The following is a 26,964-nucleotide window of genomic DNA, read 5'->3' as shown; positions in this document are numbered from 1 at the left end:
GCTCTGGGGAGGGAGAGAGGAGGATGAAGTGTTTGCTCATGTAGATACTGTAGCACAGAGTGACAGGGAGAGATAAAAAAAAAAGGCACAGAGATGCATTAAAAGGAGGATGAGAGCTCATCGGTGATACAGAATAATCGGCACCATCATGGCACACTCGTATAGTGCGTGCGATATTTGTCGTCTAACTTCCTGATGGAGCTCTTTTTCTGATGTTTTTCAAAATAAGATGACACACTTTTAGCCTTTCAGATCAAAGCTGCGATCCGCTCAGAGATGATGTGCGCTGTGATCTGAGGATTTATACACTTTGCCGATCTTTCAGGAGCACCCTCGGGGGCTTCCTTAGTTACCACCATCCTGAGGAGCCTTGTGAAATGTGTGTGTCTGTTTGCAAGAGATGCTAAGAAAACGAGAGCTCCTCCTCCTTCCTGTCCTCTCGTCCCCGGCTCAAACAAAGATGATTGAACTAGTAGTCCAGGTTGACATCGCAACGATGACGTAATTTTCAAACACCGTCCTCGGCCACCGTGTTTCCTCTGTAATCTCGAATCTTTCATCTCTGAAGCAAATTGAAGTGTTCAACATCAGAACTCAAGCACCTGTATCAGAAGAAGACGGATCCTTGAAAGGGGTTACAGTAATAATTCATCACTTGACGGGACGTGTGGGATGAAGGCAGAATGAAGAATAATGGATAACTTCCAGGCTAGTTGGGGAAATGTCCCATTTAAATTGTCCAACTAATACTTCTGGTGGTGACCAGCGAGGGTAACAACGTGAAGTTGACTTATCCTGCACACCCCAACAGAGACCTGACCAGACCTTGTTGGTCTAGTTCACCTTTTTTTTTTTTTTGAACGAATCATTGGTCACAAGCATTATTTTTGAGAACTTCTGCAATCAGCATTTTTCATTGCAGTTTTTGTTGATGTGTTGTTGAACTAGGAGGGGACGAAATAAGAACGTTTTCAAACTTTCAAAAATACTGGGATTATAGCGATAGCACATGGCCGTCTGTCGGACTAGCTAACGGCAAAATGATTGATGTATAGCTACAAGTTACGTCATTTTTACACGAATAAATCGTTGTTGTTTTTTATTCACCTACTAATAAGCAAACGTTTAGTTAAAAAAAAAATCAGACGTTCACTGTCTGTCGCCTGTATAAAAAATAAATCAGGTCCGATTTTCCGCCAAAGCTCTCACAGACAGGCACACTCTTCACACACTCCCGCTCTCAGGCAGGAAGTAATCAGTCCAGCGTTTCAGGAGCGATGTTGATGCTCGTTTGCGTACGTACGAGAACGTATGCCGAGCGTGTGCTGGAGAGTTCGCCTGACAGCCGTGTGGTATCGCCACACACGCAGTATGTTTGAAAGTTACATACAGCACCTTTAATGGTAAAGCCGTCACTTTACATTTTATGTTGTCAAAAAAAAAAGAAAAAAGATGGTTCCTCTTCACAGAAAACAGATTTTTTTTGTTGATTGTCTAAATGTATGTGGAGGGAAAACAAGAGAGCGAAGAACGTGTTCTTGAACTTCAGTCCTGCAGAACACTGTGTTGTGTATTTTCACGAGACTCCTCTCGCCACTTCAGACTTTTAGAAAGGACGTTTGGTCTGAGATGAAACAGCGGGGACGACTTTCCACACAGCAAGAGGACCTGCCCCGTTAGATTTAAGGAGTCAGCCGCGCAGTTTGTAACTCCTGATTTTAATTAGCTCCTTCAACAGGGACCTTGACAGCAGAATAACTGCTTTGGAAGCGTTTTCACCAGAAGACTTCTTTTTCAATTCCAACACCCCTACACACTCCTCATCAGAACACGGGAAATAATCGTTCACAAGCCGAGAACCATAATTAAGATGTTGGCCGCTTTTGTGAAATCTTTTTTTTTTTTTCATGTTTTCTCTTGACAAAGTTCACTCAGTAGCCAACTCGATGATTGCCAGGCTGCGAATTATGAGATTATTTTGTGAGCTATTTAAGAGTTCTCTTTTTGACTGCTGCAGGAAGTATGGAGCAGGATTTGACGTCAGCCCCCGCTCGTCAGGCTGCACGGTGTCATTAGAGTGCAATAGAAAGAGAGAGGGAGAGCTTTAGCATCAAACCTCAAACCATATTCTCTCCATCTCCTCGTAATGCCTAATGTTAGGCAGCGTACTTAGCGGGTTAAAACCAGATTAGAGTCAGAGATCCATTACAGAGCAAGTGTGTGTGACTGTGTGTATGTGTAAGAGTATTAGAAGGGCTTTGAGGTAATTGATTTGGGTAGAGGCGGTATCTGAAGACAGACAGAGGTTCATGGAAATGGAGATGGAGAAACGGAGTGAGAGAGAGCAGAAAGACAGACGGGAATAAAGCCAACAGATACGAAGAAATACAGCAGTCGGAGAGCAGTATGGTGGGAAGCAAAGACAATACAGAGATCAATAGAGGTTCAGATGGGGAGAAACAAGAATACATACGCAGAGGTGGGGATAGATTTTCTCAGTCCTCACCTTGATTTAGATCTGCCTACATTGATGTCCCACTCTGAGAAAAAAAACAAAAACCCCGTAGATGCCCGCGGAGCAGATGTCCAAATTTCAGCGTCTTTGAACATTTTTGGCTCAAACTTTCAAGAGTTCTGCCAATCAGTCGAAGGTGTCTGCACAGGAAGAGGCAGAGGAACTCTGGTTTTCTTTTCTCAGCGTTGTAGTTTTAACCTGAAAATGTCCACACTGTTTTTGATATGCGTGTCTCTGCTGTGAACGATGGGTTAATGTGCAGGAGCCGACTGTGCCCTTGATGTTAGATACAAAAAAAAAGTGCAGTGTTCACGTGCAGGTCAGCGAGTCAGGGTCCTGCTCTACTGAAGCTTTGAAGCTAACTCCAGATCTGCTGTCTGCTGCACATGCTTTTACTGTAAGTTTTGGTTTGTGAAGGTTCGAAAAACGAAGATTGGACCAACATGCAGAAAATATCCAAATCGTTTACATATAATCCTTTAAAGATGATTTAAATGTTAGAAAATTACCAATCCACAACATTTATTCATGATCAAAGGCTCTTGTCATCATAAAACTACTGTATATATTATCACTATATATATATATTATCACCTTCTAGTTCTCTTTGATGTCTGATGATGATTTCTTTATCCTATTACAGGGGTGTCCAAAGTGCGGCCCGGGGGCCATTTGTGGCCCTTGAGTGGATTTTTTGTGGCCCTTGACTTCAAATCGAAGAATCAGAAGATTTTGGCCCCAGGCCTCATCAGATGGCATATTTTGTTCTTTTTTTCTTTTTCATGTCAGTGAGGGAGACCTATAAAAGCCTGACTATTCTTTCCAAAAAATTAGAACACAACAGTTTCCCACTGCAATTAGTTATTGTGTATTTACATTATTTTTTGAAGAGGTCAAAATACAAAAAGTTCCTTCCAATATTTAAAAAAAACAAACAAAAAAACCCTGTAGCCCGTGAGCGATTCTAACGCGACAATTTTGGCCCGCAAGAAAAAAAGTTTGGACACCACTGTCCTATTAGGTACAAATGTTGAACTCGTTTTCCCTTTTTCTTATTTCTGAAACGCTCCCTATATTCATCAGAAAAAAACAAAAAAAACAAGCGGATTAATTGGAAATGTAATTTATTGCCGTTTGGAACAATACATCAATACATATCCTTAAATCCATGAAATGATTGATGAAATTGTTCTTCAAACCAATCGTCCTTCTGGGACAAATAAATCGTTCTAAAGCACGATACTGGACAACTCTGCCTCGTGTGAGTGCACCCTCAGGAAGAACAGGCTCTGAAAATGTCTACTTGGCTCCTGCAGGGAAACTTGGTTGAATTGATGTTGATTGCAAGCAGTAATCAATTGTTTGATTGTTGAGTTATACGTCATCCTAATTTCCCCCTAAATAGTTTCTCTATAACAAAGTCCGATACATCACCTATGTGCCTCACTGCTTCCTCTGAGAGCTGTTTGAGAAGGCTAAACTTGCTGTGGCGAAGGTGTTTTTGCAGATATCAAACAGGAGCTGTGATGGCAGTATGACTCAGAAGTAGTTTGAGAGGTTTCTATTCAAGTTCAAGTCAAACTTTGTGTTGTTGCCAAGCTCTCCGGTTGATAAGGAGCTGAATCTGTTGCCTTGAAATGGACGTCACGTAGATGTAATGATTTTCAAACGGAGTAATCACAGGCAGCGCCGCTTGTGATTGAAGCAGCATTTTTTAGCACCAAAAAAAAACACTCACTGCTGATGTGCTTTGGCTGTGTTGCTCTCGCTGATGAGTGGCGCAGACACCAGCTGCCAGTGTTTTCGTTTGAATAATTTAACACACAGTGGCTTGGTGCGTTGTGGGCCGCGATGCTAAACTCCAGTGTTTAACTTTTGCATTTCCTGTGGGAGGGGAGGACAGGACTATTTGTTGTGCACTCCGGATCCGACGACATCTCATGATGTGTTTCTTCTGTCACTGACTTGTTCTGAAGGGGTGTTTGGTGTTTAAAGAGCCGGGGAAGAGGTCAAAGAACATGAGTCATCTCAGTTTCTGCCTTTTGGTTTTCTCCTCCTGTCTTACTGCTTTTGTCCACTTTTTATTCAAATGGACAAGCTAAGACTGTAACAGGACCTTTGAAGGTCTCTCTGCTAGATTAGAACATTTAATTTTTTCTCTCTTTAGAAAAATTGTCCTCTAATATTGTCCTACAATAATCAACATAATACTGCTAAGGCCCAGGAGGGGTCCACACTGCCCCTTTAAGAGGTCAGCTGTGAGATAAAACTCAGTGAAGACAATAATGTGTTTCTTTTAATGTGACCTTCACTCTCAAATATTTTTTTAGGTATTCAAACTGACCAGTTCAACTATTTTCCAGCCATATAATTTGCTTTGTAAGCTTGCAATATGATTACATGACGGCAGAGCAGTTCAGTCCAGAGGGATCATCAGTCGACCACCTTCTTATCAGTTTACTGCTCAGGCTGAAGCCCTTTCAGACCCTGCATCATGGTATTTATCTCTCTTGATTTAAATGTAAAACTGATCGAGATCATATTAATTCCTATAATTATCCCTGCCCTTTTTTAAAAAGCACATAGATTCCTCTCTGTATTTAAGGATGAGGACTTCTGTGTTTTCCAGCGACCATGACAATGTCACGTTTGTCATCAATGTCAGCAGGATGCAGCTTCTTCGTCTAATCTCCCAGAGAGGAACACAAGAGCTCGGATGAAAACTTGACGTCAGCTCCGTGCTGCCATCTTGACATTCACTTTTGGTTTAAGATATGGTTTTTGTGCTTTAAAGTACTTCAGCCCTTTTTCAATGATGTGGAGATTGGATTAATTACTGATGAAACTCTTGAGAAACCGTTTCAAGAACAGCGTGTGCGTGACTTTAGAGCCACAAAAACAGCAGGTGAGATTGAATTTTTCATCAAAAAAAACGAGACACGGGGTTCTTTTCTGACACAGGAGCATGACTGCAGGAGCGGCTTTGTCCTGAGACCTGATTCCTGATAGTAGAACACATACAAACGTACGCACGCACACACACACACACACACACACACACACACACACACACACACACACACACACACACACACACACACACACACACACACACACAGTAGTGCAAGCCATCCCTGTCTTTAAAAAAACAACATTTGTTTCTCCAGCAGATGAGCTCAGAGCTCCAGCTGAACGAGCACAATCAGATTGTATTCAGCATGGAAAGTTAAAGTTGTGTGCATCCCACTGTATAGTCTTTATTTTATCTTCACGATCAGTCGTACAATATAATTAACATTTCAGCTTCACTATTCTTACATTGGACTTGAAAAGTTGTTCAGTACAAAACACAGGAGTATGTGTTTGCTTGCTTGTCACCGTGTAACCTCCAGTGTGTTTCTAGCTGCATTTGCATGGCTCGATGTTTGCAAATCAAATGAATTCTATTAGAACTCAGGGTGCCACAAGGTGCTGAAGTCCAATGTATTATGTTGCCTTTAAAGATGCATTCTCATTCTCCTACTGCTTTCAAAAGCCAAACCTCAAAGAGCTGCTCGGTGCAATCTCAGTCAGATTCTGTTGATTCTGCTCTGAGCAGCTCCAGTAGAGCAGCAGAGACTCTGGGCTAAGCTCTGTAGTTCAAACATAATTTGTTTAGGGATGTGATGGAAAGTTTCATTTACCTTCCTGCACATATTTCCCTGCCTGATTCTCAGACCTCCCTCATCTGTAAGTCACACTCACGTGGCATATAGCCTCTGCTTGCAAGGGTGATATATTGGATTGTGTGGTCCAGTATATTCTCCACCTCAGCGGTGTGTACATTATTTGTTAGGTCAGTCTTCTCATGCATCTGACATCCTGTTTTCCCCTTCTTTGTAAGCTGGACTCTGCTTTAGATTGGACCAGCCTTTTATTTGAATCAGTGTTTTCCTTTTGCTTCCTTGGAGTCATGCTCATATTTCACATGCATGTTTGGTTTTTAAAGCTGCAGTAGGAAATTTAAATATGTACGATGACGCATATTTGAGCACATTCAAAACGTGTCTCTAATAAACACACGTCTGACCTCCTTTTTTTTCCGTGGTTCTCCTCCTCTCCTTGTGTAGCTTACTCTAGCCATGTAGGAACATGAGTTATTGTACTTTAGCCTGACTGCCAACGCCTGTTGGCTGTTAAAGGCTTTGTGGCTGGTTTCATTAATGGGCTGATGTGTGCTTTTTTTTTTTTTTTTTTTTACATCCGTCACTGATCTACCTTTGATTTTGAAGAAATGCACATTAAAGCTTCTGAGGAAGTCTTAGCTGGTCATGAAACAGCCTGAAATCAAAACGGATGTGTGTTCAAGACATACAAAAACAAGTCAGACCATCAGTAGACTTCGAGTGTTTTGATGAATGCGACTGTTACGAACGTGTGCGTTTACATTACCCAAACTGAGAGATCCTCACTGGAGATTTACATTTTTGTTAAAGATTCACTGTGTGGTTTGAAATTACCCAACAAATCAAATCCAATAGAGTTACAGGATATAAATTGGGCTTTCCTTAATTTTAGACAAAGAAGCCACGAGGCACCGTGTGAAGCCTGACAGCCTCCATACAGTAAAGCTGTGCTGCTTTATTCAACATAAATGAAATGGGATTGTTCTTTCCCGTACAGCTGACGTTTTCATTCTAAAGAAAAGATGATAAATCATCCTCGAGAAGGAGAGAGAGGAAACAAACTGTCAGTCAGGCCTTATGTATAAATGATACACATGGTGAGGCTGTTTTTTATAATGGGATAAGGTGTGTGTGTGTGTGTGTGTCACAGTGGATTCCCCCTGCGTAGTGGCTCCCTATTGGCCTTTCTCGCTAATGTGTTGTCTTTCTCTCTGTGTACCTGTCTGTCTGTCTTTATGACTGTCTGTCTGTAATTTTGTTTTTTTGTGCCTAAATTTTCTTTTGTCTTTCTTATTTTCGTCACTCTGCCACATTTGGCCTGTCATTTATTTCCTTTGCTTTCCATGTGGGTTGTTTTTTTGCATGTTTTTCTCCTGTCTCCTTTCCGCTTCCTCCACACACTGCTTTCTGCCTGTTTTTTTGAATGTCTGCTTTAAATGTATGTTTGTGTTTTTTCCATGTCCTTCACCCGTCCCCGTCCACTTGTGTCTGTGCCTCTCTTTCTTTGTGTCTGTCCTCGTCCCCTCGTCCGTCTTTTCCTCTCGTCGCTGTCTCCATAATGTCCCCTCCTCCAGCCTTTGTGACTTTGCTGAACGGGGACCAGGCTCAGGATGCCATCCGCTCCCTCCATCACAGCACTGTCCGCGGACGCCTGATCAACGTCACCCTCCAGCCCACCGACTCCCTGCTCTGCCTCACCAACCTGCCCCACACCTTCACCGCCCAGCAGTTCGAGGAGCTGGTACGTGCCTACGGAAACATCGAGCGCTCCTTCCTGGTGTACAGCGAGCTGACGGGACACTCCAAAGGATATGGCTTTGTTGAGTACATGAAGAAGGACTCTGCTTCACGGGCCCGTTCTGAGCTGCTGGGACGACCAATGGTGTGTAACAGCAGTTTTAAAAATAGTGTTGACCATGTTTGATTATCTGATCTTGTTGCTTTTGTATTTTTAAAACTGAATTGATGTTGGAACAATTGTGTCTGTTAAAGGCCTCATGTTTCATTGAGCAGTTAATGATGAGCAGACTTTAAATATAAATGAGGACTAACCACATGCTTTAGATTCAATCATAAAGCTGACGTGTTAAAAAGGAAGACTGATTCTATAAGATACCACTGGATTGGATGAAACCAGATAAAGATGATGAGCCCTCTGTTCAGTTTTTTTTTTTTTACCTCATTGTGTTGGTTGAACACCAATTAGTGACGTTACATCAGCTACTCATCTTTTTGATATGTAGTCTTTGGGTTCAGGTTACATCGGTTGAGCTGCAGCTAAAGTTAAGTAATCTTATTTTCCATGTGTTTTATTTTGTTCAGATTTTATTCAACGTTTTCTGATAGTTATCAAAATGAATCTAAAACCTCGCTTTAGATTACGCAACAGTTTATCAGACCTTGTTTTATGATCAGCCGTGAATTTCAGACAAGCTTTCAAATCAGCACCTGAGAGCAAAAAGAATGAAAAGCTCATATGTACAGATTTATTAATATTTGAAATGCTGTACTTTGGGGTTACTTTTGAGGTGTAGTCAGGTCAGAGTCTTCAGAAATGATATTCTGAGTCTGGCTTGATGGTTGTTCAGGGCGATCGCTCATTGATGGTGCAGTGGATGGATGTTAACCAGCTGAGCCAAGAGGAGAACCTTCACTCCAAGTGTCTGTGTGTGAACCGGCTGCCGCTGGACCTCTGTGACTCTGAAGAACTGGCCCAGTTCTTCTCTGAGACCTACAAACCTGTCTTCTGCCAGGTGAGTCTTCATAAGTTGTGCATTTCTTTTATCAAGTTGGACCCCTTCTGCATTTACAACTTCTTTCATTTAGCACTGATAGACAGTTCCACTCCATAGTCTGAACCGAAGAGATGGTTGTGTGTGATATTACCGAGAGATCAGTAGGAATACCTGGGCTATATTCAAAGCCAATCAAATTGTCTCTCTTACACGTTCTGATGCATTGTCTGAAGGTCAGTAAATCGTTTTGAGCATTTCCTGATTTCAGACAGAAATGGAATCAGGTCTCATATTTAGTTTTCATTCTCAGGGTCTGTTCAAATACTCGTATTTGTTTTCCTAACTGAGTAAAATGACCCAGAAATGTTAAATACCATGATCAGAGTTGTTCAAATTCTTCAGTCAACAAGAAATGAGCTTTGTTGCTTCCTTTATTATCTCCTTTATCGTCACTGGACCCTCACTGGGTGCCAGAGATTTTATTCTCCCTTTCTCCTGAGTCGGCAACTTTAGATGTCTGTGTCTTTTATATATCTATCTTTCCTCCATCTCAAAATTAACCTATATCATGTTCTGCAAGGAATACTTTTTTTTGCCTTTCTCTCTAATCAAGATGCAACCGCAGCAGCACTTGTCCTGCAATCGATAAACAGGAGGAGAGTGCAGGAGGACCTGCAGATATGCTCAGTGGAAGAGGCAGACGTGTGCAGTAAGAATAGTTGTATAGATCGAAACAACAACAACTTAAACCACCCCTCATGTTGGGAAGGAAAAATCTTTCTGAATGAGTCTCTTCTGAGTTTCAATGAAGCGGTTTTGTTCTGGTCAGCTTTTACTCCACTTATTTGTGTCCGTGTTCACATAACCAGCATTGATACATGACAACATGTTGATTATGCAATTGTATTTGGACTGAAAGGTAACTCAGGAAAAACTAACAACAATGCCAGACAACATTCAGAAGACATGCCAGCTGTGGCCTGTATACAGTCTCTTGTCCATAACGTTTGACTTGACTTCGACTAATAAAGCCTGCTTGTTTTAAACTCCATTCATGGCAGTAGTTTACAGCAGCTAGACATGGGCAGCCAGTTGTTGCTAATTGTGTCTGCATTTCTCCCCTGGGAAGCCATACGCATCACTTTCTGGGAGGAGACATATTGCTCGGGTGGAAAAGGTTTAGGCAATGAGCAGAAAGCACAGAAGCATGTGTTGTGTCCAGACTCAGGAGTCAGTGCAGAAAAGTTGGTAGATTTTAAAGTCTAGTGCCAGGCAACTATATGAATTCCAATTGCATAGCATTTCTGCCACGTGATTGGCTGATTAGAAATCTTCCATAGCGAGCAGTTGAACTGTAGTAATGTATGTTTATGGTGTCAGAACATCCAGCCTCTGCATTACAGATACACAGAGACTAAACCAACCCTGTGTCATTGGAGGAGAATACCAAATATGACATGAAATGAATAACAGCCTAAATAAACTGTGACAGGGCCTCAGTTTTCACACCCCAGATCTGAGAAATGATGCGTCTCTGAGGGTACATCTCATTGAACACGTCTGCGCTGCTCTGAAACTGATATAAGGAGATGAATGTTTCCAAATTCTGTATTTTGTTTTCTCAGAGCGTCGCTGTTAAGGCAGCAGCTGAAAGCTAATGTCATCGATAATGTGACAGATACTCCACTAAGAATGTGTTCTTCACACAGTAATGTTTATAACCCACTTGCTTCTAACGTTTATCAATAATATGCCACCAGGTGAGAGGTGCTGACGTGAAGCTCAGTACCAAGCGACCGTTTCCATGGTGAGGTGTGGCTGCTGTGACACCAGCCCCACCCTCTAACTCCTTTCCTCCCTTTTTGCTCTGTTTTATTTTGCTCGGTTCAGCTTGGTTGTAAACCATCCCGCTCCTCTCCTCCCACACATGCCCACTCAGACATCACTCTACACGTAATGAGTATCTGTCATCCACTGCATCTCCAGTTTTAGCTCCACCCTTCTGCCCCACTCCCACATAGAAATCAATACACCCACATCATCCTGGTCCCCTGATGCTTTGTGGGTGTTTAGCTCATGCTGCTTCGCTGTTGCAGAGCCAGCAGGCTTTGACCTACGGTTCAGCATTTTTTATGTACTGTACAGTATGTACCTGCAGGTGTGTGTTAGGTGTGTGTGTAGTTTGGTGTGTGCGTACTTCAGAGTGTGTGTGCACTAGAAAACTGAAGGCACAGTCCTATGAAAGGCTGTGCACTAATGGACAGGATGCAGGAACAGCACTAACAGCTGTATGAAGATGTCGTATTTAAATTAATGGGACAGTGCTGTAAATATTTTTTTCTCTAAGGACAGCTGCTTCAAGTTGTGTTTTCAGTTTATTTAGCCACCCAAATAAAAAGTTGGAAAAGGGAATGTAGCTGCTAAAAGTTGGCACAGTGCTTCGAGGTGAAGTCTCAAATCATCAACAAAAAAACGGAACACTTTGATCAAGAAGGTTAAAGTGTCTGAAAATATCTGTTTTTGCATTATCCGTCAGCTTTGTGAACATTGTTTCTTCATATTCTTTTTTTATTTCAGTATTTTGTTAAGATGTACTTTTACAATTTAGTTTCAGTGCTGACTTGAAAATAAAACCATACATATCCTGCAGGGGGAGAGTTGCTTCCTAACTACTCACTGTTCTAGTTTGTATGACACTACTGAGAAATCAATGCATTTCAATAAAAGATGTAAAAAAATGTTAAGAATGATTTGTCCTATCACACCAGCTCTGCTTTGATAAAAGATCATTTTGGTAATTTCAGTCTGTCTAGTTATCACATTTGTCACCTTGCAGGTAAATGTATTAAAGCAATCCAGACAGTCCTTGGCATTTAAAATAATAACCACATAATTGCAACCTCTCAGATGTAAGGGCTTGCATGTCATCCTTTTTTTTCTCTCCTGTGATTTCCCTTTAACCCATCGAATGTCAGTTCAAACAAAAGCAAAACGTACCTATTCAATCCTTTTTTAAAAGTCTTTTTATGGACGCATCATAATGAAAAAGTGTCCTAAATGTCTACTTTTTAGATTTGTCTAACTGTCTGTTTGTGTATTTGTGAAACTTCTTCTATGCAGAAGCTCGAATCAGAGTCAGAAGCACTGTGTTCTTTTATAGGCAGCATTTCAGGTGTTGCAGTTGCTATAATAAGAATATAAGCGTGAAGGAAATATAAACAGAAGGAAAAATGAGAATTATGTAAACAATGCAAACTTCTCACTTTTAGATGATCAAGCACTCTTTTTACAGCAAAGATGGCAAAAAAAGAAATTTGGAAAATGTGTCTAAATGACAGATATAAATCATTTCTGCTTCTAACACAGGTTTAAGGGTTTCAACTAGCATACAGAGACTTCACCTAAAAAATCTTGTCTTTGGGGGGCGCTGGTGGCGCAGCGGCAGTGCGTTCCCATGTATTGAGGCTACCGTCCTCACGCGGGCGGCCCGGGTTCGCGTCCGGCCTGTGGCTCCTCTCCCCGCATGTCTCTCCCTGATTTCCGCCTCTATCCACTTTCCTCTATAATCAAGGCAAAAGGCCAAAAATAAATAAATAAAAAACCTTGTCTTACTTAAGATCCCTCCTGTCTGCATCGTTTATTGTTGTAAACCAACTTTATGTCTTGCTGTCGTCATCTCCTTGCTGTCTTAAACCCTCCACACATCCTCTCTACACATTGGTAGAGCTCGGCCACCTTGTCACTTCTCCTCTGTTCAGAGTGCACTTAACCTGTGGCCTTGGCACTGAGCGCTATCATTCTGCTGCCCACATAGAGGGCCCTCCAGGCAGCACTTTAGCCTGAGTCAGCCAGGAGAGATGGAGGTAGGAGCGGAAGAAGAATGTCAACCGTATTAAAGAGAAGGACAGCAGGACGGAGACAGTGAGGAGGGAGGATGGACCTGAGAATGCCAGACCTATTAGAGAGAGAGAGAGAGAGAGAGGATGGAGCGAGGCTGGGGAGGACGGACAGTGTCAGGACTAATAGACGGTCGGAGGAAGAGATGGAGAGCTGAGGTGAAATGGTGGAGAGAGGTTTGGGGCGTCTTTGCAAATGTAATAATGTTGTCTGAGAGCAACTGAGACTCACATATAGGCTTTCAACAAGTTTGGCCTGAAATGTACTTTTATCTGTTAAACGGATGGAGGGCAAACGAGTGAGGAAGGATCGTTTATTAAAAAAGATTAACTAAAGTATCTTTAAATAGAATCCAGAGAAGCTGGACATAGTTATGCAAAGTTAAACAAAATGTTGTTCAACAGAAGGGTAAGTGTTAGTGTGGAGTGTTAAATTAAGTGAAGCTGAACACAAATAATATGAAAAATCCACCTAAACATTTGTTGTTTTCTGAATTTTATATTGGGAGTAACTGGAACTTGTTTTCGTGTAAGCTCTCCTGTTGACTTCTTGTTTACTTGTTCATGTTTTTGATAATCATAATATGCTCATCACCTCACTCTCTCTCTCACATCAGCATCGCGTCTTTATAAAGATCTTTACAGTTAAACTTGTCACTGTGACGGGTCACGAACCTTTCTTCACAGACGGCTCCGACGGGCCTGTCGTGACCTCATCACTCAGTTCATACAGCTGATGTGGCTGTTTAAACTCGCACACACAAACACACACACACTCACACACACACACAAACTGACAGACGGTGGTCCGCACAGTCTTCGCCCTGCCAATGACCCAGTCAGCATCTCTTGGCTGGGGACTGTGACTCGGGGTCAAGAGCTGTCAGACACATTGTTAGCTACCTTAGCATCTTTGCTTTTTTTGTTTTCTTTCACTCACATACACATTCAGAGCTATATAGATATATACATAATGTGTTAAAAAACACCAGTTTCTGTCAAATTCCCTTCATTTTATCAAATAATCTTAATCTGCAAAGGTGAGCTGGGATGAGAAAAAAAAATCCATGTCCTCAGGGTTTTTATCATGCACTCCATGCACAGAAGGCCGAGGCTACACTTTGAAAGTAGATTTTTGGTTGTGATGTCATTCTTTCTGCACTCTTTTGTCTCTCTTTTAAATCTATCTTCATCGCTTTTGTAGAAGTGAGAATATGCCTTTATCAGCTGCCATATGGTTCCTTCATTCAACCCTGTTGATAGTGTCAAGAAGACTTCCTTGTACTTAAAATAAATCTGACATGTAGACTCAAATGCCTGTATTTTTATGTTTAGATCACATACAAGCAAAGAACATCTCTACTGTATCTGATTTTTCACATGCTTTTGTTAGATTTGCATAATTGTTTGTGCAGGCGTGACAAATGATCGAGTATGTGATGTAGTGTGAGTGGAGAGAGGCTCTCTCAGTCTTCACATTATTACTCACACATTCACACAAACACATAGTTGATGATATTTTGAAAACCATTTGCACAAAATCTCATTTGAATCCAATTTAATATATAATGTTTGTTCCTCAGTTTTTACCCACCCTCACTTTCTGTCACACACACACACACAAACACACAGTTTTTCATCTGCTTTTCCATCCAGTCTTCTCTGACTTTCGGTCACTCTCACTTAATCAAGCACTCCTCCTCCTCCTCCTCCTCCTCCTCCTCCTCCTCCTCCTCTTGTTTTCTCTCCATCCTCTCCTCACTCCCACTCTCCTTCCTCTTCCATCTATCCATATATCAAGAGGTAGAGTGGTTCAGGTCATTTCCATACAGTTTGCTTAATGTATGCTGATGATAGCCTATTGACTTACTCCTCCGTCTGCCCATCCATCCATCCATCTATCCGTCATCCTCTGTTCAGGCCAGAGGGAGTAGCAGTTGAATGAGAGGAAGAATGGATGGATAGAGGGATGGAGGGGGGAGAGGGCAACTTGATTGAGCGCTGACGCTAACAAGCATCACTGTTCAGTCTGAGTGAAGTACAAGTACACAGCTTTTGTTTTTCCCCCAATCATCCATTACTTTGCAAATCAATGTGAAAAAGCTTCAAGAACGAAAAACGTAAAAGAACGGTTTAGCTCATCGTGCAGAACATTTCAGAGCTGAAAATGTGTAATAAATACTTACAAGTGATTAAAAGTGCATTTACTTTCTTCTGAGTTAAAGAAGAAGAAAACATCTTCCAATTTGATTTAATGTTTTAGTTCTGAGATATAGACGAGCATTTGAACTAATACAGCATTCATTCACTTCAGCTGTCTGTCATGAAAAATGACATCAATGTGAAAGAATATTTGTGAGATATGAGACCTTTAAGAAGTCCGACATTTGCATTGGTTCCCAGGAGTAAGAGAATGAGACATGATCTGTGCTCATGTTTAATTTGACCTTTTGAGTTATAAACTCCGGCCCCTGGTCTCCGCGAGGACAATGGCAGTAAGAATGGGTAAATGTCTGCCGAAGACAAGCTATTTTTGAAATCAACTGAAAGTTTTAATGTGATAAATTAATAAAATCGTATTTTATTTTTCTTGTTGCAGCATGATAATATTACGTGTCTGGCTCTTGTCTCCCAACAGTTTAAGATACGTTTTACATTTTTATCTAAAAATAAAGGTTCATTTGATCTGTGTGCTAGATATTTCAAACAGTCTCACATATTGGACACATCTTGTTAAAATAAATCAAAGCCCCCATCATGTATTTTTTAATTGAATTCAGCCACCATCAATAGGTCAAGTGGTGTGTTTTAACACTGAGCCATTAGCTTTTAGCTATTTTCATGATCCAATATCACCCATTAGCTTAAAGCTATTAGCGTGTCTGCATTATTTAGCTGCACTGCACACAGTGGAAATGAATGAACCCTCCTGACAGAAAAGTCTACTCATTCGTTGGCGATGTTACAGGTCACTAGCGCCGTCTAGCCTGGAGATTGTTGTGTATTGACCATCAATACAAAATGTTAATATCCTTCCTTCTCCAGTGGAACCAAGAGATAATTCTTTGTTCTACTGTAAATCAGGTCCCTTTATGTATTTACACTGATGAAGATTTCCTAGAGTCCATTGGAATTTTTGTTTGTTCTTATGTTAGCAAGGGTGTGCGTTTGGATCAAGCAGCGACATTAATTGTTAAAAAATGAAGCCAATGCTGAAGAGCAAGAAGCTGCATGAAGACGGCTCCAAAAGCCCTGGAGGTCACTTAAACCCTATTTCCCAAAAAGGCTAACAGAAGCAAGCTTTATTATTTCTATATAGTTAAATATAATGACACATTTCTAATAACATTTTATTTCAGAGGTACTGTCTTTTGGTGGAGTTTGTTTCCTTATAAAGTCACATGGTCAAGTACTGTTCCAGCAGGTCTGCTACTACGTTTGGAGGAGCAGTGTGCACCGCAGCTGTTATCAAAACATTAACATCTAAATGCAGAACTTTTGGAGAAAGGACTTTGTTTTCAGTGGATCGACTTGGTGTTACCGTGGACTTTATCTGCAACAACCTTTTCATTAAATGTCTTAAGTTGTCACTTAAATTTAAATCGAAGTACTCAGAACTTCTTTTTCATCCATCTTCCAGCTTGCTCAGGATGAGGGCAGCCCGGTTCGAGGTTTTGGCGTCGTGGAGTATGAGAGTTCGGAACAGGCGGAGGCTGTGCTGATAGAAATGGACAAAACGCTGGTGGGAGGACAGGAAGTTCGTCTGTCACTCTGCAGCCCCGGGACCTCAGGGAGAAGCACTCTGGCTGCACTCATCGCTGCCCAGGGTATGGTGAGTATGACGCCAACAGAGCGGCACAAACCAGCATGCAAACATCAAGTGAAGAAAGTTATACTGTTAACTCAGCATAAGTTTAAACTATCTACACACTTTGCCTGAAATGAGCTCTGAATTTTACGAAGTATATTCTGTGAATGCATTATATGTGCATTTCAAGACGGAGTCTCGTTTTTAAAAATATTTCTGCAAGTTTTTACTCACCGTCATGGCATTCACTTGACTCACTTTTTCCACAGTCAGGATCATTTCTCTTGTCTGTTTTTTTATTGTGATAAAACTTCATTTCTGCTTTTGTCTGTCCTATTTGAAACTTGAAATTTCACCCAATTTCAAGTTATAAAGATTTGATTTCTTGCTGCCTACAGAATAGTATCTCTCCTGGAGCTTATAGCTGCTATGTTCAGTACACAAAGGACTGCAAAATGTAAACATTCCTATTTTCAAAATAAAACACAAAGGGAACATTTTAAATAAAGGGAAGCTTTAAGAATAAATCAGCCATCAAATCATAATCACTGATGACCTGTGTCTATCTTCTATTTCTGGCAACAACAAAAAAAAAAAATGCTCATATTCGAGATCAAAGGATTTTCAGTTTGGTGTGCCTCCTTTTCTTACGATGATGATGATTCCCTGAACTAATTATATCTGTTTGTAGTTAATAATTTATATACACTTCTGATGATTCATTTACACTTGGAGTTCAGTGCACAGTCATGTTGAGGTTCAAATGGAGGTATTGCCGAGCTGTCTCTGCTTATGACGGTATCAGGGGGCGCTGGTGGCGCAGCGGCAATGCGCGCGCGTACATCAAGGCTATAGTCCTCACGCGGGCGACCCAGCTTCGCGTCCGGCCTGTGTCTCTCCCCACTCTCCCTCCCTGATTTCTGCCTCTGTCCACTTTCCTCCCTCTATAATAAAGGCAGAATGCCAAAAATAAATCTTTAAATAAATAAAGGCATTAAAGAGGAAAACCTTCCATGAGCTTTCAACATATATTGCTTGTATCAGTTTAAGAGCACAGGAGGGAACAAGTATCATTTTGAAAAACATTGATATTCTCTGTAGAAATAAAGTTAATGTCCAGGCATTGTTGCACCAAACCACAGGACTCCCCAGGCTACACACAACATGTAAACATGTTAATTCTAAATCCACTGACATCTGATAACTGCTCCCAGTGTTCAGATAAACTGGAGTTTGACAGGCTGCACATGCATTAGACCCCTGGTAGAAATAATATGTGTAGCTGTGGTATCCCTCCTACACAGCACTGTGCCAGCAGAGAGTCTCTGACAGGATAATTATAGTTCCAAAGACTGATTGGGCTCCTCCACCGTCTCCTGCTGCCTGAAATAAATCCCAACCCCCAGCCGGAGACACAGAATGACACTCATACATACACAGCCATTCAAAAAAAAAAATACACACCAGCAATCTAACACACATATGAAGGTAATACAACGGAGAGGAAAAAGTACTTTTTCATCCACATATATTCATGTTGAACTTCCAGGTACGACATTTAGATGCAAATGATTTGAAGGACACAAAGAAAAGTTGATGTAAGTGCTTTTCTGTCCGTTTGTGGGACTATTTCTGCCTCACTGTCTATTTGCTTTTTCACCACCTGTATACTAAATGTAATGCAAAAATGTATGTTGTTGATATTGATCCATCCATAGACATAACAACGCCAATGACCTCATATTTGAGGACTCAGACTGAAGGTGCAGACCTGTAGTGGTTACACACAGACTGTAAGACTTTTTTCTGGTGGTAATATTTTCTGTAGTAGAGGCACAAATGACTTAAGCTAACACTGTCAACCAAGAAACAGAAAGAAAAAAACTGCAACAATGGACACTGTACGAACAAAAAAAGGGCAAGATTGGAGACCAGGGGCAGAGGATCTGCTCAGTTCATCTGCCCCTCTGAGCCACATCATCCCGATCTTGAACTGGACAGTTCAGTAAACTTTAATCACTCTGAGATTTAAAAAAAAAAAAAAAGACACTTGTGGGAATGTCTGAAAGTGTGTCTTTGACTAGAAACAGGTACGACATAAAGCAGTATTGACTCTTTCAAATGAACATAATTTCCTATGCATTGTAGGTTTATGGTTTATTCTTAAGGAGTTACCCATCATTGGCTGGGGAAAGATGTGGCATGCTTTTAACACTCATCTGAGGATAAATATTTTAATCATTGATCTCGAGGAGGATTACAATTGAAAGTCAGAAGTGTGTATGTTTTGATGACTCAGACTGCAGCCCTGTTAAACCCGATTCATTGACCTAAACTTGTTCTCATGTTTACATTTCAAACATCTTCATCAGCACTTGTAGATTTTTTTTTGGGGGGGGGGGATTTTATGTTTTTTTAAATATATCATCCAGCTGTATTCGCTGTGATGTTATTCTCAGCTGCTGTTGAGCCTCTAGATTTATCAAGTGCACACAAAGAGCTCGTAGCCTGAAGAAAGATGCTGAAAAGCAAAGCAGCTCACAGCCTGAATGGTGACAAAGACCTTAAAATGTGTTTCTGAATAAATTATGTGAGGAAGATAAGAAGGACATGAGGAGGCAGGAGGAGATAAACACAGTGGATGAATACAGCGGGATTGGAAGAGAAACAGAGCTGAAAAAAAGCAGGAGGAGGAAGACTCCGAGGTTAGATTTGTACCCTGAGGCTCCTGTATGATGATTGCAGTTAATGTGAGCAGCTGGTAAAAGAAATCATGAGACCTTCAGAGAGAGATCAGGACCTTCTCCTGGCTGCAGATCTCCTCCGAGGCGATTGTGTCATTTCTACAGTTAGTGAGTGTGAGTGTGAACACAGAGGACCAGATGGCCTCCATCTCCCTCCTCCTTTCTTCTCCCTCCATCCCGGTCCTTGCGCGACACTTCTCGCCTTCTCTTCACAGCTTCCTTACCTCCCTGTCGATTTGTGTGTGTAGGTGCGTGGGTGTGTGGCTGGATTTTCTGCCAGTAGCCAAACAGACTGATGCATGATGACATTTTCTACCAGCAGAAAAAGAAATGAGAGCACTTCTCCTCCTCCTCCTCCTCCTCCTCTTCTTTACTCTTTCCTTGAAAGACGCCGTCAGCGCCAACTGGCCTTGTGCAACACCATCACACACACACACGCTCATCAGTTTCCCTTGCTGTACCACACAAACACACACACTGTATTTGCGTGGCAGACTCTCCTCTTCCTCTCCCTTGCTGACATCCTGGAGTCTGACCTTCTCCATCCTCGTCAGTGAGGCTCTCTCTTCAGGAAGTGACAGGGAGGAAATAAGGTTGACTTGAGCTGAAGTTGTGCTGCAGCTCCGGGGCAGAAAGGAAGACAATATCACCATCCTGTTAATGTTGTAATAGCTGTGTGTGTATATGTGTGTGTGTGTGTGTCTTTGGGCTAGCCAAAGAGGCGCTGCAGTCTCCCTCTCAGAGCTGAAGAGCATCGACGCGGGCTGCTCCATTCCATGTTATGCTGTCTAATTCCATTGGATTTATTTTGATTCTGTTGGATTACATTTTGCAGTGTAATTGATGGTTTCATGTTGATTTGGGAGTGTGCCTCGCAGTTTGCCTTTGGATTAAAAAGTGGTCAAATGAGATGCAGGCCTTGATGTTGACGCACAGAAACGTTAGCCACATTCAGTAAAGAGTAAAGCACTTGTCTCGTCTGCTGACTACTCAGTGTGCTTTTACACTGCTGGTCACACCTACACATTCACACACTGATATCAGAGTTCTGCTGCCGTATGTAAAGTGTCCATCAATTTTAACTCATCCATTCATAGAAATTCATTCGCAGCCAATGTCTCTGTAATGCTGATATAGTGTGTTTGTTTCTTGCTTGTAACTGGCGTTTTGATAGCATTTCAGCACCTGGCTAACTCGTTTAGCTCTGTTCTTTTCCCCTCTGGGAGTGGTTTACAGATATGACCCTTCCCATTGTTTCTATGACCTGTGATCATCCACAACAGGAACTAAGCTTCACCATACTTTGAATATAAGAGGCAGACATACATGTGTTCACACCTGTGAGCTTTTATAGTTTTATATCTCATTTCCAATATGGAGTCTGTTACGTGTTCGAATGTTTTATAGATATATTTCTATAAAAGCTTCTTATCATAAACAATCCTCTTGAAACTCAAAGTCACACCATGTTGTTTTACAGATATTTTAGTAGTTCTGGTATAAACAAAGCTCCTCACTGGTTTTTGAAGTGTGTGGGCTTGAAAAGCTGATTTCAAGTCTTTCAATGTACAACTCAAGTTTTTAGAAATAGTTGCATCACAATATGGTGACATTTGTTGGGTTGTTTATTTTTGTTTACAGGCCACAGTCATTTAAACAACACCCACACATGTTTATTAAACATATAAAGTGAGTTTTTAGGTCTTTAGATTTCTTTACTGAACTTGACAATAACTGTCATTTTGATTTTCAAAACTTTTTTTCAAAGTTAATTGTTAGAAGACAGACATGTTTGTGTATTTTCTTGCAATGAAATTTATTCACACCTTGCACCAGATTGCACCAGATTGCAACCATTTTTACAGGACATGTATTGGGATTTTCTTTTTCTAAAATATTTTGTCACGGTGCAAAATTGTCAGAAAATGTGCGAGTAAGTGCACATGTGACTGATGGCGTCTACTTTTCCTCATGTTTCTAGTTCTGCTTTCCAAACTCTTCTAATGCCTCTTCTTTTTCGTTACGTTTACCCGTTCCTTCACCCCTCTGCCCCCCCCCCCCATTTTCTGTCTCTTACTTTCTTCCTGTATCTTTTGTCTCACAGATCAACTCAGCACTGCTGACAGTGCAGACACATCCCGATGATGTAAACTGTTGTAATCATTAGTGCGTCCATCGTAACGAGATCAGAACACATAGAGTACACCACACACACACACACACACACACACACACACACACACTCACAGTCTCTCTTAATCGCCTCTAACTTGTGTGTATTTTTTGCTGTGCAGATTCTGAGTAATAGGAAAGGCCTGCTACCAGAACCCAACCTCGCCCAGCTGCTGACCAGTATGACCAACCCTGCCGCCCTGCAGATCCTCATGAGACCGTACCACACTGGGAAAAGAGGAGGTATGACTGGGACCAGAATGCATCAGCTTTTTATCTGCTTTCACAGAAGTTACATCAAAATGTTTACTGACGTAGTTCAAAGTGCAAACATGCTGTGCTGGCAAAGTGCGTATTTCATAGCTCGCCCTGTAAGCTAAAGAGACTGAGGATAAAGCGTACAGGTTTGGTAAGTTCTTGTCAGCTGCTTCACTGTACTGCTGAAGTTTATCTCCACTCTCACACATTTAAAGTTATAACAAAACATGTTATAAACAGGTAAACAAGCAATACAGTGTTTTCATCTAAATTAATTAAGGGGCGTCGGATAGCCAAGCGGTTATGTGGCGTGTCTGGTATACGAGACTCTAGTCCTCGTCGCAGCGGTCGTGGGTTTGAATCTGAGCTCAGCCCTCGGCTACGTGTCATCCCTCACTCTCTCCGCCCAACATTAGTGTTTAGCAATAAATACACAGAGACAATTACAAAGATTTAGAAACAAATTTAATAATAATAATACATTTTATTTGTAAAGCACTTTACATTTTTAAAATCTCATCTCAGTAATAAGATGAGTTAGACCCAGAAGTATCTTAATGTGTTTTGAAAGCTCTGCTTTTAGTTTTTTCGACCATATGCCAGTTCAAGCTGGAGTACTGCTTCGGCCTTGGGTCGTGTTAGATGTATATTGAATTAATGAACAGCATTTACATGTTCTCTAAATAAATCCTCTAACTGTAAATCCACTCTTAACGTTTCAAGTTGTAAAGAATCCAAAATATTAACATTTTTTAAAATGATGGTATTTCTTAAAATTATTCTTCATTATTGTTTGTAAGTTTGTTTTACAGCTAGGTCAGTGTTCTTAGTAACGTTCAACTTGACAAAAGTTCATTAATTTAAATTTGCATTTACACTGACTGCGCATGCAAATGAAATCTGTGCCCTGAATGTGGTCTTGTGTAGCATCTTTCCCCTCCAGAGGGACATGGATAATAATCAAAACAAACTCACTGTACGAGTTCATCCCTCCCATGTACTGTAGTTCTCACCCGGTCGACGGCTTCATTACTTGATGAATGGCTAATCATGTATTAAAATGAAATCGTGTGTCATTAGCAGAACAAATGAGAACAGGAAGAAGAGCGAGAGGATAGGAGGGGTGGAGGAGCTCTCTTAAAGAAGAGCACGAGCACACACAATTAAAGTCTAAAATTAGGACCTTGATTAAATGTTAAACTTTCTCCACCTATTCTAGTGGAAGCTACTATTAGCATTGAAGCTCACATTTATTATGAGGAGACCTCGTGATGCAGAGGAGAAACATAAAGGCACACAAGAGCCTCACAAAGCCAGGGTGTGCTGTGTGTGAAGGTGGAAGGTGTCAGTTGCCTGAAGGTGTGACGATGTGACCAGGTTTTTACTGCCATCAGTCTCGGCAAGAAAAAGATTGAAAGAGTGTGACTGCAGATAAAGCCTCAAAAATGGAAGTTCATACGCTCACTCATTTATACATGTTACCATGGTGATTTAATAAGAGAGAGAAGTGATTGTGCTCTGTGCACTGGTGAGAAAAAAAAGTGTTAGAATCATTGTTAATAAACACATTTTTGGCTGAATTTTTCTTCCACAGACTTGATTAGCATGATCAGCAGAAGGAGCTATGGTTTATTCATGACTTGATTCTTTATGGAAGAAACTCCAACAGTTATCGGTGCACAAACTGCTGTAATCATTTTCACTTCAATTCCCACCAACCAGGTTTATTAGCATCTCTGTGATGCAGCAAGCTAAACATGCTTCCAATAAAAGTTCAACAACAGGGAGCCTTTGGAGGATTGTATTTGAAGCATTAGCACAAGTGAAAGCTAAATGCCGAAAAAATTATAAGATAGAGCAAAGTTTGACCAAATGTACAGCGCAGATGAAGACATAAATGAACAAAATATTCACAAACATGTAGAAAATTGTTTAGTGGGTCGCACAGTGCCAAGCAATTTCCAGCTTTCAAAAGACTTATTAACAGTCTGATCGTCACGTCTGTAGAAATTTGTGGGAATTCAGATGGGCTGGAGGACGGTATGAACCTTTATGAACCGAATCTTACCTGTTGCTCCTTTCTTGCGTGTCATTTTCTTGTCAAGGTAAAGGCGTTATAAGCCCACCATATAAATCTTTAAATAATGATTAAATATAAATTATAAAACCTGCTGAAATTTTAACCAAGTAGTAGCAAAGCAATGTAAACAAACGCATTATTTTAAAGTGTCATGGGTTCTGCCTGCATATTCCTGTTGACACAGAGATTGATTAACACATTATTGTAAACATAGTACACGTAAGAAACACTAATAAAAGCACTAATTGATGTTCTGTATTTGTGGTTTGTTTGTAGGGAAGTACGGGCGTCACAGCAGCCTGCCGTTCCTCAGACCTCCTCTCACCACGGCTCTGCTCACACTGGGAAAAGCACACCAGGTTATAAAAACACCAACATCTGTATAGCTCTTTTTTTCCCTTTTTTTTTTTTTTAATAAACTGTATCCGTGATGTGTTTGTTCCCTTACCTTTGCAGAACGCTATGCTTGGTAATGGACTTGTGCTCCAGAACCTCCTGCACATGCAGCTTGCACAGCAGCAGCTTCTGCACATCAAAGACAAACGCATCAGCAGCGTAAGACCTCTGGTTGTGTCTGTGTGTGTGTGTGTGTGTGTGTGTGTGTGTGTGTGAGTTGTTGATAAATTGCATATAGGTTAGTGATAAGTTAGGCATTTCGGCACATACTGTATGCAGCCTTCAGTACTTTAAGTTCAGTTCTGTTCTTAAAGACGACCTGGAGGTGTCGTCACGGCCCTCCACATTCCCATTAGCGTAATCTTTAAATGTCTGGTGTTTTCTTTAATTGCAGGAGTTAAAAGTCACAGTGACGGCTGCGAGGAATAGTTGTTGTTTTAAGAACTGGATGATGTCAATCATGAAAGCAGAGCCGGGGGAAACTGCATATATTTGTCTGTCTTCCTGTTTTTGACCCTCCACCAACGCACACTCTTTTTAAACAGTGCATTTGCCTGATTTTCTTTTCCATTGTGTTCCTCATTAGTTTCTTCGCAATTTAAAGTAATAATACAAGTCATGTAATAGTGCAGGGAAATGGGGGAATCGGTAAAAGGAAAAGAAGATAATGATACATACTGTTAAGCTCTGCAGTGTAATTTATCATACTTTAAAAGTCATTGCTACAGTGGAGCTGCTGTCTTCATTTGTATTCATAAAAGAGTATGAAACAGTAAATAGTTGTCTTTCTTGTGTTTCTCTCTCTCTCTGTCTCTTCCTTAACTGTTTTTCTTGTCTGCATTTTCTCTCTATCTTCCCCCCTTCTTCCTTTCTTATCACCTGTCTATAATGTTCTTCATCCTTTCCCTCTCTGCTCCTCCTCCTCTCTGCTCCTCAGGTCTCCAGTCTGCTCGGGGACCCGTCCAGGCTGCTGATGCAGAAAGCTCTGTCTCTGCGGCCTCCAGGCCTTGTGGCCCTTGGGAAAGGTCTCCTGGGAGACTCGCCTACAGGTGAGCAGGCCTGACCTGACTCTTTAAAGACTCGGTGTAATTACCACAAAGCACTGACACAATATTGAGAGCAACATGAGATCTCTTATCCATGTTTAACTTCTTTTCTTTATCTCAAGAAACAATGAAGTAAAGTAATGTGATTTTCGGAAGAAAAAACATTTGTCTAACTTTGTTATTGTACATGTCAAAGAATATTAGGATTATTCTGTTGACACTTTGAGGTGTTTCTTGTACGACTGATAGATTTTTGGGGCCGATTATGAAATCTGATAACGATAAACGTATAAACTGACATCTGTCTTAAATCTATGTTCAGTCTTTAGAGATAGCTATAAGTATACTGTACGTATTACTGTGAACCCTCAAATGTAGTTATCAAACACTTGTGGAAAAGATAAACAGTATAAACAAAGACAAGATGGTCACTCACCTGGAAGCTAACTGTAACATAACATGCATCGCCACATGTCACTCTGGAGAGTGATCCATATAAGCACACTCTGCTGGTGACAAAAAAAGAGAAATGCATATGCAGCCATCCATTGTCTGTGCCGCTTTTTCCCGCTCGGGGAGGGGTGGTATGCTGAAGCTGATCTCATCTGCCATTGGTCGAGAGGTGGGGTACACCGTGGACTGTTCGCCAGTCAGTGACATGGCTGACACTTACATTCACAGCGAGAGCGCGCACATGCACGGGGGAACACGCAAACTCCCCACAGAGAGGCCTTTGAAGGCGGCAATCGTACACAATTATACATGACAGCCTCTGTATCCTGACGAGAACTTTCCTCTTGTATTTTTCATAAATAGGACCCATTGTTCTCACTTGAAGAGTGACTCTCTTGGTGATTCATTTTGCAGCTTTCAACCAGGGTTAAGAAGTTAAATGGATTTGTAAATAACCTTCAATCATCAGATGTAACCGTCAGGTGTCAGAGATGCCCCTCAGCAGGTTCCTGAACGCCTCACAGTTGTAAATTACTGAACAAAAAACATTTGCAAGAAAACTGCAGTGCATTTACAATTCAAATCCCCTGCCGAAAAAAAGCTGTGTTTTTTTAAATGGAAAAGATATATCACAGTGTGTGTGTGTGTGTGTGTGTGTGTGCACGTGTGCGTGCACGTGTGCGTGCACGTGTGCGTGCACGTGTGCGTGGCTTTCACCAGTGCTCGAGTCTGCTGGGATTCTTCGCTTAAGGCTTGTTAGAGCTGATTATTTTATTGTGCTGTGGAGCCCATTTGTCACAGCAATATTGGATTCATAATAAGTGTGATTGTGTTTCAGCTTTTTTCTCGTGATTTGTGTAAATGTGTGTGTGTTTATTGAAGCCTGGAGTGAGTGAAGGATGAGGAGTGAGGAGCAGAGTGCCTGCCTGTAAATAATCGTGATAAGCGATGATGTATGAGCGGGAAACCTGTTCCCAAATATTACAGCTGGCTCTGCAGAGACGTTCGGGCTCAGCATTCAGTTTCTCAGCCGTCTGAGTGATTTTTTTTCTGTCCAGAGGAGACATGAACACTGATGGCCATCAGTAGAATCCATTTCATGTGGTTATCTGGAATCTCCCTTCGCTGTGTGTGCTTTCCCTTCCCTCCACTTAATATCCTTTTGCTTTACATTGTCCCTTTGTGCTCTGTTTTAT

At 41.2% G+C, this 26,964-nt stretch overlaps 1 protein-coding gene and 1 long non-coding RNA gene across 2 annotated transcripts in view; one reads left to right on the top strand and one right to left on the bottom strand.

Moving 5' to 3' along the window:
* The window catches only part of raver2 (ribonucleoprotein, PTB-binding 2), a 67,432-nt gene that overhangs the window by 31,664 nt on the left and 8,804 nt on the right, over window positions 1–26,964 (top strand). The window contains exons 3-9 of the mRNA XM_079351311.1: window positions 7,755–8,062; window positions 8,769–8,933; window positions 16,452–16,643; window positions 21,658–21,778; window positions 24,150–24,232; window positions 24,330–24,428; window positions 25,207–25,318. Of these exons, the coding sequence (XP_079207437.1) occupies window positions 7,755–8,062; window positions 8,769–8,933; window positions 16,452–16,643; window positions 21,658–21,778; window positions 24,150–24,232; window positions 24,330–24,428; window positions 25,207–25,318 (1,080 nt within the window). The remainder of the gene's footprint in view (window positions 1–7,754; window positions 8,063–8,768; window positions 8,934–16,451; window positions 16,644–21,657; window positions 21,779–24,149; window positions 24,233–24,329; window positions 24,429–25,206; window positions 25,319–26,964) is intronic.
* LOC306828718 lies at window positions 24,047–25,234 on the bottom strand. Its single transcript, XR_013779774.1, has 3 exons — window positions 25,149–25,234; window positions 24,322–24,398; window positions 24,047–24,214 (listed from the first exon to the last, which is right to left on the bottom strand). It is a non-coding gene; the product is annotated as an uncharacterized lncRNA (long non-coding RNA).

The sequence above is a fragment of the Symphodus melops genome, assembly GCF_947650265.1.
Source record: "Symphodus melops genome assembly, chromosome: 8".
In the NCBI taxonomy this organism is placed as follows: Eukaryota; Metazoa; Chordata; class Actinopteri; order Labriformes; family Labridae; genus Symphodus; species Symphodus melops.
Note: the sequence above shows the minus strand (reverse complement) of the source record. Positions and strands in the feature narration are given on the sequence as shown.